Below are 14,210 nucleotides of genomic sequence, written 5' to 3'. Positions count from 1 at the left end.
GACTGGTTGCGCCAAAAAGATGACTTGGGGGTCAGATGAAGCCAAGGAACCCATTGCTTGAAAAAAACTAGCCCATAATAAGTCATCATCATTCTGGACTTATTGAGAAAATCCTTAGAAGAATGACAAGCATAAGGGGTGGCAACTTGATATGAGTTACCTCTCTTACCACGAGTCATCATGCGCGTCAGTTGTTCGAAGAGGTAATCGAACAGACGCTCTGGCTGCCCCCTGTAAGAAAGGTCACCCACATCGACCGAGCATCAGTTGGTATATACTGGATAACTGGAGCAGTTGTTGGATAATGATTACATGAAGACTTGATTTCAATATTAATTGACTTCTCCTTTGCGTGCACTTGAGAGTGGCGAATCAGATGGCAAGGACGATCTCCTAGTTTGAGGAGACCCTTCATCACCTCGATTGGCCGGTGTTTTCCCCTTGGCTTTAGCTTCTTCTACAATAATGTTGGTTGTGGGATGAGGGCCTTGCTTATAATTAGCGTCGGAGGAGGAGGTGTCCTCGAGCACAAAGACCACAGTCGTGGGGATGTTGTCCTCATGGCAAAAGATTGGAGCTTGGAAACAAAAAGATGAATCATGTCAAACAAGCAATAATCAATACTATTTCTTCAATCAGGAAAATTCTCATCGGTGGTCAAGGATTCATGAGATAATAGGGCTGAATGGAGCATGGTTGTGCCTCTTCAACAAATAGCTTGCTCAGTCGAGCAACACTGTCTTGCAGGGACAACGCTACGAAGAAAAAAGAAGAAAGAGTCACTCAAAAGAGCTCGACTACGACACAAGAAGCAACAAAATGCTATATAAATCTTACATCTAACCACATCCTGGGAGCTGTCATCATCAGGCAAAGTGATCCCGCGCTTTCAAGGGGCTGGACCTTCGATTAATGAAGTCTTTGGCTATATGCTACCCGGTTAAACCACTTTGCCTAAGTTCGCCAATCCTCATGATGTAATAGGCAGTATGATCGAACTCACGGTGCTTCTTTGACCAGGATGGATTTGGCTGGGGATGAAGGCTATTATAAACTAAGGGAGAACTGACTAGATCAGGGTTGGAGATGTATAACCAATTTTTTTTCTAATCTTTTTGCCAGGAGGAGTTTAGTGAATCTGGGATATAGAATTTTTCTCATTCCATTCCATAGCTAGAAACTACAACCTATGACACATTTATTTTCAGTGTTCCTCTTCAGATAATAAAAGTATTTGAACAAATTCAAGCTCGACACGATACCGAGGAAGGCTTTACACAGGTGGACAAACACACTAAGCATGGTAATTGAGTTTGTGTTCAGATGGTGAAACTCGATTGGTAGCAGTCAAGTATGGTGAGAAAGAACTTGGAAGGGGGGACATTGAAACCACATCAGAAAAATGACTCAAACACTGTAATTTCATGATCAAATTTACAGGAGGGGAATTCTTTACCTGTCGCTGGCCTCCAGTTGGTCAGCTCACAAGAAGGAATGATTCCTTCGGTCTCATGTTCCTGGAGCTTTGATTCTTTCATAGTTGAGATTGACCAGACATTTGTTAGGAGCCTCATCTCGTCCAACGGCTTAGGAGAGGTGTCAGCGGCCTTCGTGTCGGATTTATTTTCAGGCAAGGAAGGAGCAGCCACGTAATTTTCATAAACCACAGGGTCTAGTTTACAAAATTTCTGCGTGCCCTTTTTCTTTTCTATTTGGCCCTTTCATATTCTTTCTAGCTGGTCAATGTAGCTTCTCCCTTTTTCTTTTCTCTTCTTATTCTGGCCGGCCGACCCAACCCAAAACGGCCTTTCCTTCTCAAGGGGTGGCGGCTGCTGGCGCGCGAGCGGTTGGCTGCGACGCGGCGATGCCATTTCGGGCGGCGGCCCAACTGCTTGTGGGCAACCCGACGGATCTACAGGGGCTACGGTGGCCCAACGACTTCAGGCACACGACGAGCAACGGGCTGTAGTCGATCGGCGTGGCGGTGGTGGCACCATTTCAGGCGACGTGGATGATAAAAGGTCGCCTGCTTTCATGCTAGCGGTATACCTCCTCCCCCCTTTTTCCCCTTTCGATTTTTAGCGGTGACCATCGAGCCACCACGTCGTTGTGCAGGGGGACGATCGCCAGATTCTGGCTGGCGGCGTGGTGGTGGTGCGACGAGCATCGATGGGGAGGCTACCGGCTTCATGCCGGTGAGGTGCCGTGCAATTCCTTTTTCTTTCGATCTGTGAAGAGAGACGGCCGGTGGCGTGGTGGTAGATGGGGCCCCACCAGAGCGGCAACGCAGTGTCATTGCAATCATGATACTGTTCATTGCTACGCACCCGAATTGCAATCCATGCTACTGTTCATATTACTGTTCATGCTATCACGCATATGTACAGATACGAAGCAAAAACACTAGTTGCAAGAATACGTACCGAATCGATCGTACCTTTCAATTTTTACGAATAATTCATGCCGCGTAGGGCATATAGGCTAGGCCATGACATGCCCGCTTGACGACGATGTCAAAAACGAATGACGGCGAGATCAGCAAAGTTGGTTGAATATTCTTGTCGTTCCTTCATGCATGGGTAGATGCAGGGGCTTGCTTCTCGTGGCGCATGCATGTAGCCGCCCGATGCATTTGTGCATGGCTAGCAGGAGGAACCTCTGCACGGCTCCATCCACGGGCGGGCGGGCAGGCAGGCAGCAATCAATCCGAATCCCATCTAATCCCCTCTGCGTCTGCGCGTGTGATTCGTCGTGGGGTTGGGCTCGGCTCCTGCCACGTACAGGCTCGATCTACAGGTCTCCCACATGCGCACGCACATGCACGCCAGAAGCAAGACACCACTGCACATCCATCTCGTCGACTTCATCGCCACACGAGCGAGTAGCGCCTGCCGGCTTGACGAAGAGTCGATGCCGTGCAGATCGGAAGTAGTACAAAGGAAATAGATCCGTTCCTCTAGCTTGGTCTTCGGCAAAGCTTCGTGCTGATAACTTGTTGAGAAACGGCCGCTACCGGGTGTAGTCTAGCGATCCCTCAATAGAACAATTAAAAAAAAAAGACACAATGTAGGGGAAATGATTTTTTCTTCTTTATTCATCTGTGTTTATAACGAGAGGTATTGCTCCGTATATATAGTGTAAAAACCCGTAAGAGATATAATCGAATCTTTTAAAAAGATCGAGCGGACCCACATTCAATTAGGAAACTTCAGATTTTCTAATATAATGATGAGTCATAATTACACTCCGTTATTATTATCCTGAGTAACGACTGTTTTTCAAGTAGCGGTACATACGCGGCTGCTAGGGCACACAGAGACTCTGACTCGACGTTGTCCATATGCAGCGCGCCACTACGTACTCGCCAAAGCTCCTGTTCGAGGAATTAATCTAGATGCGGCCACAGGTAAGCGTACAAACATGTGTGGCTGATTTTTCTCGGGCAGCTTAACTAAGCAACTTCTCTCTCTGTCTGTCTGTCTCTCTTTCTCTGCATGCAAGTAGATCGCTGCCATAGTCCCATGGATCCCATGCGCACGAACAGACAAAGTTTAACCCGTTTTACATGCCCCCGGGCGCCGGGAACTTAACGTATTCCTTTGCCGGCACGCGCGCGGCGCCGGGAACTTAACGTACTTCGCTGCCAGCACGCGCGCGCGTGCGTGCGGCGGCCGTCCGGGTCGAGCACGCACTGCACATCCTGCCATGCCAAGTTGCCATGCTCGCATCCACGTCCAACTATCTTCTCCCCGTCCCTTGCGTCTCCATCACGGGAAAGCAACGACTGCACTGAACAATATACTCCATTGAACGCCAGTCAGAAGTGTAGAAAATATGTTAGGCATGTCTTATATTAATTTCTGGCAAGCATAAATATTAATAGAAAAGACGACTGTTAAACATTGAATAGTAGAATTAAAAGTGTCAGTTATTTATAAACGGATGTAGTAATTACTGACGACGTAATTATATTTTCTCTCGAGCAGAAGGATTAGCTCTTGAATTCTCTGCAACCATGCATCTTAATGCTCTCAACCACGCACGGTAAAATCGCGGGAGCAATTAACAGCACGGGTGTGGTAATTATCTTTCTGTTGGATAGAAAATAAAAGTTCGTATTTCATGTTTATGAAATTAAATTTTTTAATTTGTAGCGGCAGCTAGCTCCGCCTTCATGATCTTTCAGGTGACGCCTACGGTTTTAATGCCTTATCTTGCCTCCAGTTTTAATACCATATCTTGCCTCCGTCACATACATGCAAGCATAGTCCCCTTCAACTACATGCACAGATGCAATGACGTTCTTATCTCCTGCTATAGTAGCCACAGGCGTATCCTAAAGCTATTCGGGATCCTGACGTTAATCTTGCCGAACTCCGACCCTGGCGCCCTCTCCAGCGTCGGTGGTGCTGGAGTTTCGATGGATCGATGCTGGCCGCAGCGGGTAGGTTAGTTTATAGTTAGTTTAGGTATAGATCTGGGTTTAGATATCTGTTTTCTTTGGATGATTAGATCCTTGAAGGTCACTGTCTTCTTTGGCCTTTTTTCAATAGTTTCATCACCGACGACATGTCTTGTGGTTGGTCCAATGAGATTCTCTCTGGTAAGGCTATGAGGTCAATTTGTCTCCTTTTGTTTGCAGTTGGGTTGGAAATCTTCGGTGCCCCGTTGCTGGGTTGTTTGTCCGGGTTGCTGGCGGTGAGCCGACAGCCGCAGATGCTTTGTAAGGCCATCTCTTTTGATGTTGGTGGCGGCGTCAGCCTTTTGTCGTCCTCTATCTTCATTGGTGTGCGGGTCATCGATGTTCTTTCAATAGTCTATATGCATCCTGGTTGTCCGAGGCGTTGACTGATGCGGCATCTTCTAAGGTTGGGAGCCCCTTGTCGACTTTGATAGGTGGAGATTGCTTCGGTTCTGGTGTCGATGTGCGGCATCGGCAAACGAAGTTGTAGAAGATGCGGACCTATGTGGATGTGGTCTTCTTTGTATTTTTTCTTTGTTCAAGGTCCTTATGTAAAATGGAGTGACACTGTTCCTCACTTTTAATATAATCCAGCCCATTTCCAAAAAAATGTACACTTTTCCTTTTTTTATTTCAGTTTTTAATTTTTTTTCTCTTGCAGATTGATCGATCAAACGAAACACCAAAGAGGAGCGAGAGGAAGTAGCTGCATGCGTAACGTACCTGACAGACGCAGCAGGAGGACAAGAGAGAGGAAACTAGGCCACGGCTGTAGGACAAAAGTATTAATTACATTTAGACCCAGACATTTCTCACAAAGGCCCTCTCATTGACCCAACGCTGTCACCCGAGCCCCACCAGTCGGGTAGGAAAACGACGCGAAGCACAAGTAGTCAAATACAACAACGACGTCTTATTAACGTCACAGGCCATTTTACACCGGAGCCCCTCAGCTTTCTCGAAATGAAGTAGCGAACGTACCCGTGTATCTACAGACCTCGACGACTGACGCGCCCCATCGTGCCCGGCCGGGGCCGGCGACGTACGGCCTCGATCGCTAGCTAGCCGCAGAGCGCGCCGACCTCCCTGAGGCGCGGGACGAGGAGGCCGCTGAGGTGGAGCCCCATGAGCCCGTCGAGCCCGCCCACGGGCGCGCCGCCGACGAACAGCGCTGGCACCGCGGCGGCGGCGGCCGCCGACGCCGCGGCCTCCTCTGCGGCCTCCTCCAGCTCGATGACGGTGGCGTGCGTGCCCACGGCCTCCAGCAGCCGCCGCATCACGTGGCACATGCAGCACCCGCGCCGCGCGAAGATCACCACGGGGCTCTCGCGGACCAGCCGCCCGATGCGCTCCTCGGGGGCCTCCACGTCGCCCGCCGGGTCGATGGTCAGGCCCAGCAGCCCGCCGCCGACACGGAGGTGGACTCCCCCAGGCGACGGCGCCTCGCCGGCCACAGCGCAGCTCACGCCTCCTCCTCCTCCTCCCTGCATGTGGAGATGCGCGCGTGTCGCAGTGTTGGTTGGGGTGGAAGAGACTTGGAGCGGAGGCGTGTGCCGCGTAGTTAACGAGCTGCTAGTTAACGGCGTCATGTGGCTGGGTAGTGTGGTCGCCGTCAAGATCCGGCTGGGAGAGGCATATATATATAGGAGGTGGCGCACATGGGGGCGTGACGTCAGGCGGAAGGTGACGGGGAATGGTGGGCCCGAGATGACGTCACGTGGCTGGACGGGAAGGGACAGCTTAGCAGCTAGTTGGCTGACGTGGTGGGTAGGATTAAAATATCGATGAAATTTTATTAATTTTGAGAAATTTGGAGAGATTTTTAGAATTTTTTATTGATATATAAGACCTATAAAGAAGATGATAAAAAATGACTAAAATTTTGAAAAGATTTCGGTCTTTTAGATGATGAATGAAAAAAATTTGTTAAACGAAATTAAAACCCTGATGGTGGGGTAAGATGGGGGAAGGAAAGCAGAGCAATTATTGAATGGAAAGTTACAATTGTAAATTGAACTTTTTCATCATGGTCCTTGGGGTACAAGAATACTACTAAGGACTGCAAACCGAGTGCAAAATGAATTATCGGAATATTAGGCCCTATTAGAATGCAGGAATTTCACAAGAACTAATGTACTTACTGTATAAATTCTATAGAAATATCACGTTTCAAATGGGATGTTAGTTCGGATTCTATTGTTTCCTATCAAAGATGTGAAACCTCTTATGACATGGAGAAGTTTGAATCAGCAGTGGAACTAGCTACAGAGAATTGCTTGTAATGAAGGCACACCGATATGTAGCATTTACAAAAAAAAATAGGTTATACTAAATTAAGATCGAGAATGTGTTGAGGCTATACATTACCGTTCATGAAGTGAAGTCGTTGTTGTGGTCTCTTTGAACTGCATGGGTCTAGTTGTTGTCTTCAGTTACAAACTTATAACAGTAATGTCCAATCTTCAAGCGACTATAACAAAAGTTCTAGACTAGGCCGCGCCACAATTTCACCTCCATGATCAATGCTTTACAGGGATGTAAATTTTGTATATTTTTAAATTATTGAAGCAATCTAAATTAAAAAAAATGAACTAAGGATTCACTCTCACTTAAACTATGAAAAAAAACAAACTATATGATGACACAAAACTACTCGTTAGGTACTCGTTTGCTCGCTACCGCTTTCGTCATGCCGCACACTTTAATCATCTTTATTTAGCTAATTCCTACCTCGTGAAGATAGGGCTACTTCTATGCGCACTTAGGTGTTCCCGCGTGGTTAGCTTTCTGCGGAATAATTAGAAATGAGCTTAATGCTTAAATTTCCAATATGATTTATCATTTTGAGGTGAATATTTTTGCAATAATTGAAAGCACCATATTAACTGTTGGCGCGCTCGCGAGTGTGTGCGATGCGCGCGCGTCTTGTAATAGGAAGAAGAAAAAAAAAAGAGTCGGGACGATTGGAATTTGAAGCAATCCGCAGCGGTAAGCGGGGCGACGCCTTTCTCTCGTCGTCACTGCTCGGCGGACCCGCCTTGACGTGGCGACGCACCCGCGCCTCCAGGACTGGAGTGCATGGCCGTGGGCCCCGCCTGCGGAGCACGGTGCGGGCCACGTGGCGCGCGGGGCGTCCGTTGACGTCGCTGTTCCGGGGAGCCCGGGCGCGCACGTCACGGCTCACGATCTCGGAGAACCCCACGGGCCGGATGCGCCGGCCCTGTCTGCCTTGGCGCCAGCGGCTCGGATCCTCTGCGCCGGCCGCGTCACCTGGTACCGAGGGCGGTTTCTGGGTGTCAAGTGTCGCCGCGTCAACAGGCATAGTACTCGTACCTCCACGTCGCCAATGCTTTCTAAATTATTGCAGTCCAGCATCGCGCCGAGCGCGTATACACCGTGTGCAGCGCTTAGTTAGCTACTACAGCACACTAGTACCGGCTGGTCCGTGGATTTAGAGTAGGAATGTATTGAACAAAGGAACAAATGTATTCGAATTACTTTCTTATTGATTGATGTTTGATATATATATATATAAATAAAGATAAATAGATAGATTGATCATATCTGTTCAGAGGTATTCCTCTCAAACGGGTGTTTACCGCCCAACGGGCATATGCAACCGTCAGACAGTTGTCACACTACTTAAAAAACTATTTACAGGTAAGTGGTAACCCGTTTTCATAATCATTTAGTGCATCTATTTGTGATCGAAAGTCTATAAAAATATAAAATTTTTACAGACAATTCTCTTAACAAACCGCTTATAAAAACCTATTTTCGCAGACGATTATCTTAACAAATCGCATGTGAAAACCTATTTTTATAGGCAGTTACTTAAGTGATCTGTCTATAAAAATAGTTTTTCATATACGATATATTTTAGTATCCGTCTGATAGATAGAATAACACATGCGGGAGACATAAGGACCTGTCTGTAGTATGTATTTCAATCTAAATTCATAATATACACATATTATATTCCCTCGAGATTTCAACACAGATTTTCAAGATAGATTAACATCATAGATTTCAAAGCATTTGAACACATATTTTCAACACATCAGATTTCAACACAATATTTACATCGAAGACAATATTCATCACAATCTAATATTCAACACAATTACAACAATAACTCAACTAATATTACTAAAAGTCCTTCCTCTCCCACTCACAAGCCTCAGATGGCTAGCCAATTCACCTTCATGGTCAAAGAACCTGCCACTTTTGTGGATGACATCGTGCATGATGAACCGGTACATGTCATGTTGGACGTTTTGGATATATTCATCTTTAAGCGAGGTGTTAGTACTATCGATCCTTTGTGCCAACAATGAAAACACAACTAAAAGAGTTAAAATACTACTGACAACGAAAACAAAAGCAAATAAGAATGTGCTAGCTCAATGATGACTTACATCATCAGGGTTCGTTCTGTACCTCCCGTTTATCCTAAGAAACTGCAAACATAGTATCCACAAAGAACGATGTCGAAACTTTTCTTGTGGCACTTCAAATAACAATGCAACGTATTCGTTAGTTCAATAAGATTGTTTGTCATAAATAGTGAGATACAAACATTAGATGTGTTTTATTACCGAAAAGTGTGTACGGACCGCCATCTCAGCCGACTTGGCCGTATCGTGTCTCCCACCTTTCAGTACGTACCACTTGTAGACCCTATTCGAATGTCAAGAAGTAATTATCAATTCATAAATAATTTATAAGGATTTTATGTATGGAGATTTTTTTTACATCTGTATAACGTCGAGGAGATCTTGGTAGGATGATTAGACGAGATCGGCTGAGTCAAGGATCACGAGTCTGCTCCACTTTAGCATTAATATTATATAAATAAAGTGGTCACTATATGAATACTTATGTTAGGTTCTTTATCGACCAATTAATTTAGGTGCAAAATAAACTTTTCGGACCAATTGACATATCAAACTTACTTAAAGTTGTAGGGGACCATGATGTAGTCTTTGTCTTGTATTTCTAGCATAGTCCTTCATGTGTAGATCAATATATCAAGCCTGCGTGATTTGATCATTTCTTTTATAACTCTTACTTTCTCCCTGTTCATCTTCCCCATAATCTATAGGGCATCTTTTCTCAACTTCATGACTATGTTAATTTGGGAAATTCGTTGTAGATTAAGCAATCCGACTGGTAACGTCATCTTTTCTGCATTGTTAAATTGCATTATACAGAAAAAATCATTAGTCATTAGCTTCTATACCATATATTGGTAGATATATGAATATAGGAGGAGGTTGTATGCACTTACAGGCATCACACACTTATGAGATTGATGTCGAGTTTGTCATGGTGGAACAAAACATGCATGTCCTTAAAATCCACTATGAGGTAGGAGTCTCTGCTTAGAAAAATGTTAGCGGGGACATTAGTCGTGATTTTCTAGGATCATGCGCGACATGCCCTTATATACCATTTGTGGAATCTCCTCATCGCCCATGGACCATCTTGGAGTTAAAACAAGGGTAGAAATGACTTGGCATTCTCATATATCTCAGGAACATCCGGTTTAGGAAGGAAATCCAACTAAGGGGTACTCAGTGTTTTGCTAGTCTCTTTCTCGATATTGCCCTTCGCTGGAGATTCCTAAGCGGATGATGCCTTTGCTTTGGAGGATAAAAGCCACATCTTCACCGAAGATGATAAAGTCTTTATGTATGGGGTAACCATGATAGGGACTCTTCGATACTTAGGTGAAGGTGCCGGAGACGCAGACGTTGGAGGCAGAGGTGCTGGAGTCGCATATGGTGAAGCACGAGGTGAAGATGCATGAGCAAGCAAATGTGCTGGATGCTCAGGCAAAGGTGCCGGATGCAGAGATGATGCTGGGCACAGGGGCGAAGGTGCCGCAGGCAGAAAGACTAGGCGCGGGGGGCGAAGGTGCCTAAGGCAAGATGCTGGGCATGGGGGCGGTCGTGACACCGACAATTTTGACTGTTGACGGTTAAAGATGATATCTCGTCTGGGCCACATAATGAAGTTTCCAACAACCTCATCGAGAATCTTGATACCCTTAGGTGTACTGATGTCTAACTTATATTTCATGAAAAGTAGCTATATGGAGTCCACTTGTACCTTGGCATTGGCCAGAATGTCTTGATTGTGAAACACACGGCCTGAAGTGGCCTGGCCCATAACAGCCTCAACAATGAAGTCTCCCTTGCCGACTGGAACATATAGCATGCAAGGGTAGCCTCTGTGATATCATCACAAGATATCTCTGGTTATCGACTTGTATGGACCTGACGCTACTTCGAAAGCTTAGGCTGGTTGGTTACTCTATCATCATTAATGCTGTCATTTACTTCTCCTTTTCATTCCACATTTTTATGAACTGGACCTTAACATATTCTTGTATCTTGTCTTTTAGGGTATTCTTATATCTATTACAGGTCTTGTACTGGCCCACGGTGTTTGGGAACCCATACTTTTAGCCCACTTTTGATCCAATTCCTTGAGTGCGACCTGGGTGTCCCCTGTTCCCTAGGGCCTTGGTAAGTAGGTCATTCTCCCTGTCAGGCTCTAAAGACCCTTCGTTAGCGATCTCTTGAATAGTCCGGGTTACTTTCATTGTCTCAGGGCTTTTGAAGGCTAAGTCCTCATACTCGCTTCGTTCTAACCAAGTGTAGACCCAGTTCCTGCTTCGCTCATCACAATTTTCCAATGGGTTAGGTTTCCTAGCCCGAGCAACCTCTTCTTCTTGCCTCTTCCATTCAGAAATTTTGGAGCCGTACCCAGCCGAGCCTAGGTGATGATGATACTTGTTCTTCTTCGCAAGGTTCTTGAACAATTCACCCAATTTGATGGCTTCAGGTGTGGTCTTCTGCCTAACAAACTCTACCCATTGGTATAACGTAATTTTTCTGTATTTATTGAAAGGTACCATGTTCTTCTTCACGAAGTCCTTATTCAGCTCACTCTTTCAGCCCCGGGAGCTCTTTCCCATTGTTTTCAACGCATTGTATTTGGTGGATTCCTCTGTTCCTGAAGGGAATTGGATGCTTTTATGCAATGTTGGCCACAAGAACTCCTTTGTCTCATCTGGTACCAACTGTCAATTAGTTAATGTGATTGGGACGTACTCCTTGACAAGAAATCAGTAACTGTTGCGGAATTTGACACAAGCCTCACAATGTGCAACAGGTTCCCCTTCAACATTGACTTGTGTTATTGTATTAGTGTTGGATGGCAACTTGTTTCTGCTTCACTCACTGTGTCTTCGTTTCAGCGTACCCTTAGAGGGACCTGAAGTTTTGAGCATCGAGGGAGTGGAAGGTTGTGGCGTAGATGATTGATGTGGAGATCTTTGCACCTTACCCTCTAGAGAGAAAACAAGGGGAGTTGACATGAAAAAATAAATTCATTTAAGACGTATAAAATGCATTGACTCATCTCAATACCTCTTCAGCGAGATCATAGTTGGGGCTACTTTCCCGACGTCGGCTCTTCCGCTCGCACGGAACATGGCTCGGGCTGTGATACGAGCTCTCACTTTCACTACTGTCAGAGGAGGAGGACGAGTGTGGGCTTGGGCTCCTATCTGACTTCTTGCTTGCATCCGCCTCATCTTATGCTAGGGAACTCTGTAGTGTGAGCATTCTCTATGCTTTTGGTTTCTTAGAGATTATTATCCTATTCTGTCACATGGTACTTAATCAACCAACTAGATTATTGTTTGCATAGAAAACAACACAGTGGACGGGTTACTGAAATTATATCTCAAAAAATGATTTTAGATCATAAAATGATTATCACATATGTATGTGAAACCTAGAGTAAGGTATAAACATCAATGCAGGGTAGCCCTGAATATTCAATTGTCATGGATGCTGTTTTGGCTTCATGCATTGTTCTAGGAAATATGATGAGAAAAAAAATGTTCTTGTGACTTTGGTATGTCAATGTAAGCTAGGTATTCGTTATGGACCGAAGCCGTTATGAGGAAATTAAAGATCAACTCATGCAAATGACTACTAAGCAGCAAATTGAAGAGTAGAGAAGTTAGGATCAAGTGTAGTATGTTATGTTCTCAATAGAGGAAAGAAAAGGAATTAAGGTACTATTACGAGGAAATTAAAGATCAACTCATCCAAAGGACTACTAAGCAGCAAATTAAAGAGTAGAGAAGTTAGGATCAAGTGTAGTATATTGTGTTCTCAATAGAGGAAAGAAAAGGAATCAAGGTATGTGTTATGTCTAATTTTGTTTGACTAAAAGGCAAAAGATTTAGAGAAGGAAAGGACAACTACTAAGTGCAATGAGCAAATTATACAAGGAACCACCCTTTTTATCTTTTCAGTGTTGCTATTATACAAGGAACCACCCTTTCTATGTTTTTTTTTGCCTTATTCCAAAAAAACTAACCAGAGAGCTCAATTGATTAGTCAATATAAAATGATAGCAACTTACAAATTTAGAAAAAATGTAACTAGTGAAAACAACAGAATAGGGAGAAAGGGAGCTCAATAAGTCTCCATAAGAATTGATTATTCAGAGCAATAACAATATAGAATTTTTTTAATATTACATTTTTGTACGGATATTGCAGAAATAGTACCGAAAACGAGGAAATTTCAAAAGTAATACCTATTCACCCTACCGTATGAAGAAATATTGTTTTCGCCCTACCGTATGAAGAAATATTGTTTTCGCCCTACCGCGCGGCGAAAATAGTATTTTCGCCGTATGGTATGGCGAAAATTGCTGACGTGGTGCCGACGGCAGCACTGGGGTGCATGGCTAGTTTTTGCCGTACGATTTGGCGAAAATTATTATGCCAGTGCCACATCAACAATTTTCGCCGTACGGTACGGTGAAAACAAGATTTTGCCATACGGTAGGGCGAATAGGTAATATTTTTGAAATTACCTCGTTTTTGGTACTATTTCTATAATATTCGTACAAAAATGTAATATTAAAAAAAATTCTCCCAAAAGAGATACATGCAATATGAGCTTGGCAGTGATAGCTACAAACCAAATATGTGTGAAAAAGTTCACAAGAGGAATATCCCTATCTATCTCAACTTAATTAATCTTGCTACAGAAATTTGACATACAAATTATTGGATCACATCTTGAACCCAATCCTTAACCCGTCCCTTGGGCATGACAATTTACAATTTTCACACAGAAGATAACCAAGAACTATCATGTTAGTTTCTGTCCCCCCCCCCCCCCCCCCAAAGACCAAACATCAAAGACCAAATGTCACAACTCTGATTCTCAAGCTGTGCATATGTACAGATTACATTGCTATCTATGTTCATTTGTGCTATGTTTATTTTAACCTTGCATTATTTACAAGAATGTGCGGATCAAAGTTGTGATGGCCTAAGCATATGACTTTTTTACTTTTGAGTTTATGCAATATTTAGGAACTTTAACAGTTGTGGTCTTGTGGACAAATGTAAGTAAGAGAAATCAGCAAAGCACCATTTCTCCCAAGTTATTTGCTCATTGCTTTTCAATTTTGTTTTGTCTTTTTCTTACACCAGGCATCACACACAATGGTGGCACGATGGCCATGGCTCGGTCGGAGTACCGGCTACGACAGCTCAGCCTTGCATAAATAGAGAGAGATGAGGGGATGGCTACTTATCACGACGAGATGGTCCTCGGCGTCGGCGTTTGGGCAGCGGCGGCTCGAGGCGGCTCCTCCTCCGTGGGGGTGATGGCAGCAAGGGTGGCTCCTCCTCGGGGGCGGCAGC

At 44.6% G+C, this 14,210-nt stretch overlaps 1 protein-coding gene across 1 annotated transcript; it reads right to left on the bottom strand.

Moving 5' to 3' along the window:
* Positions 1-5,236: 5,236 nt before the first annotated feature.
* LOC133883911 (glutaredoxin-C7-like) lies at positions 5,237-6,068 on the bottom strand. Its single transcript, XM_062323313.1, has one exon. It carries the CDS (start codon positions 6,049-6,051, stop codon positions 5,524-5,526), a length of 528 nt encoding a protein of 175 aa, XP_062179297.1. The 5' UTR covers positions 6,052-6,068; the 3' UTR covers positions 5,237-5,523.
* Between the last annotated feature and the right edge of the window lie 8,142 nt (positions 6,069-14,210).

The sequence above is a fragment of the Phragmites australis genome, chromosome 11, assembly GCF_958298935.1.
Source record: "Phragmites australis chromosome 11, lpPhrAust1.1, whole genome shotgun sequence".
Lineage (NCBI taxonomy): Eukaryota > Viridiplantae > Streptophyta > Magnoliopsida > Poales > Poaceae > Phragmites > Phragmites australis.
This window is presented reverse-complemented; position numbering and strand designations above follow the sequence as displayed.

Excerpts from the sequence above, each read along its gene's own strand:
- LOC133883911 (XM_062323313.1), bottom strand. The coding sequence starts at position 6,051 with ATGACGCCGTTAACTAGCAGCTCGTTAACTACGCGGCACACGCCTCCG.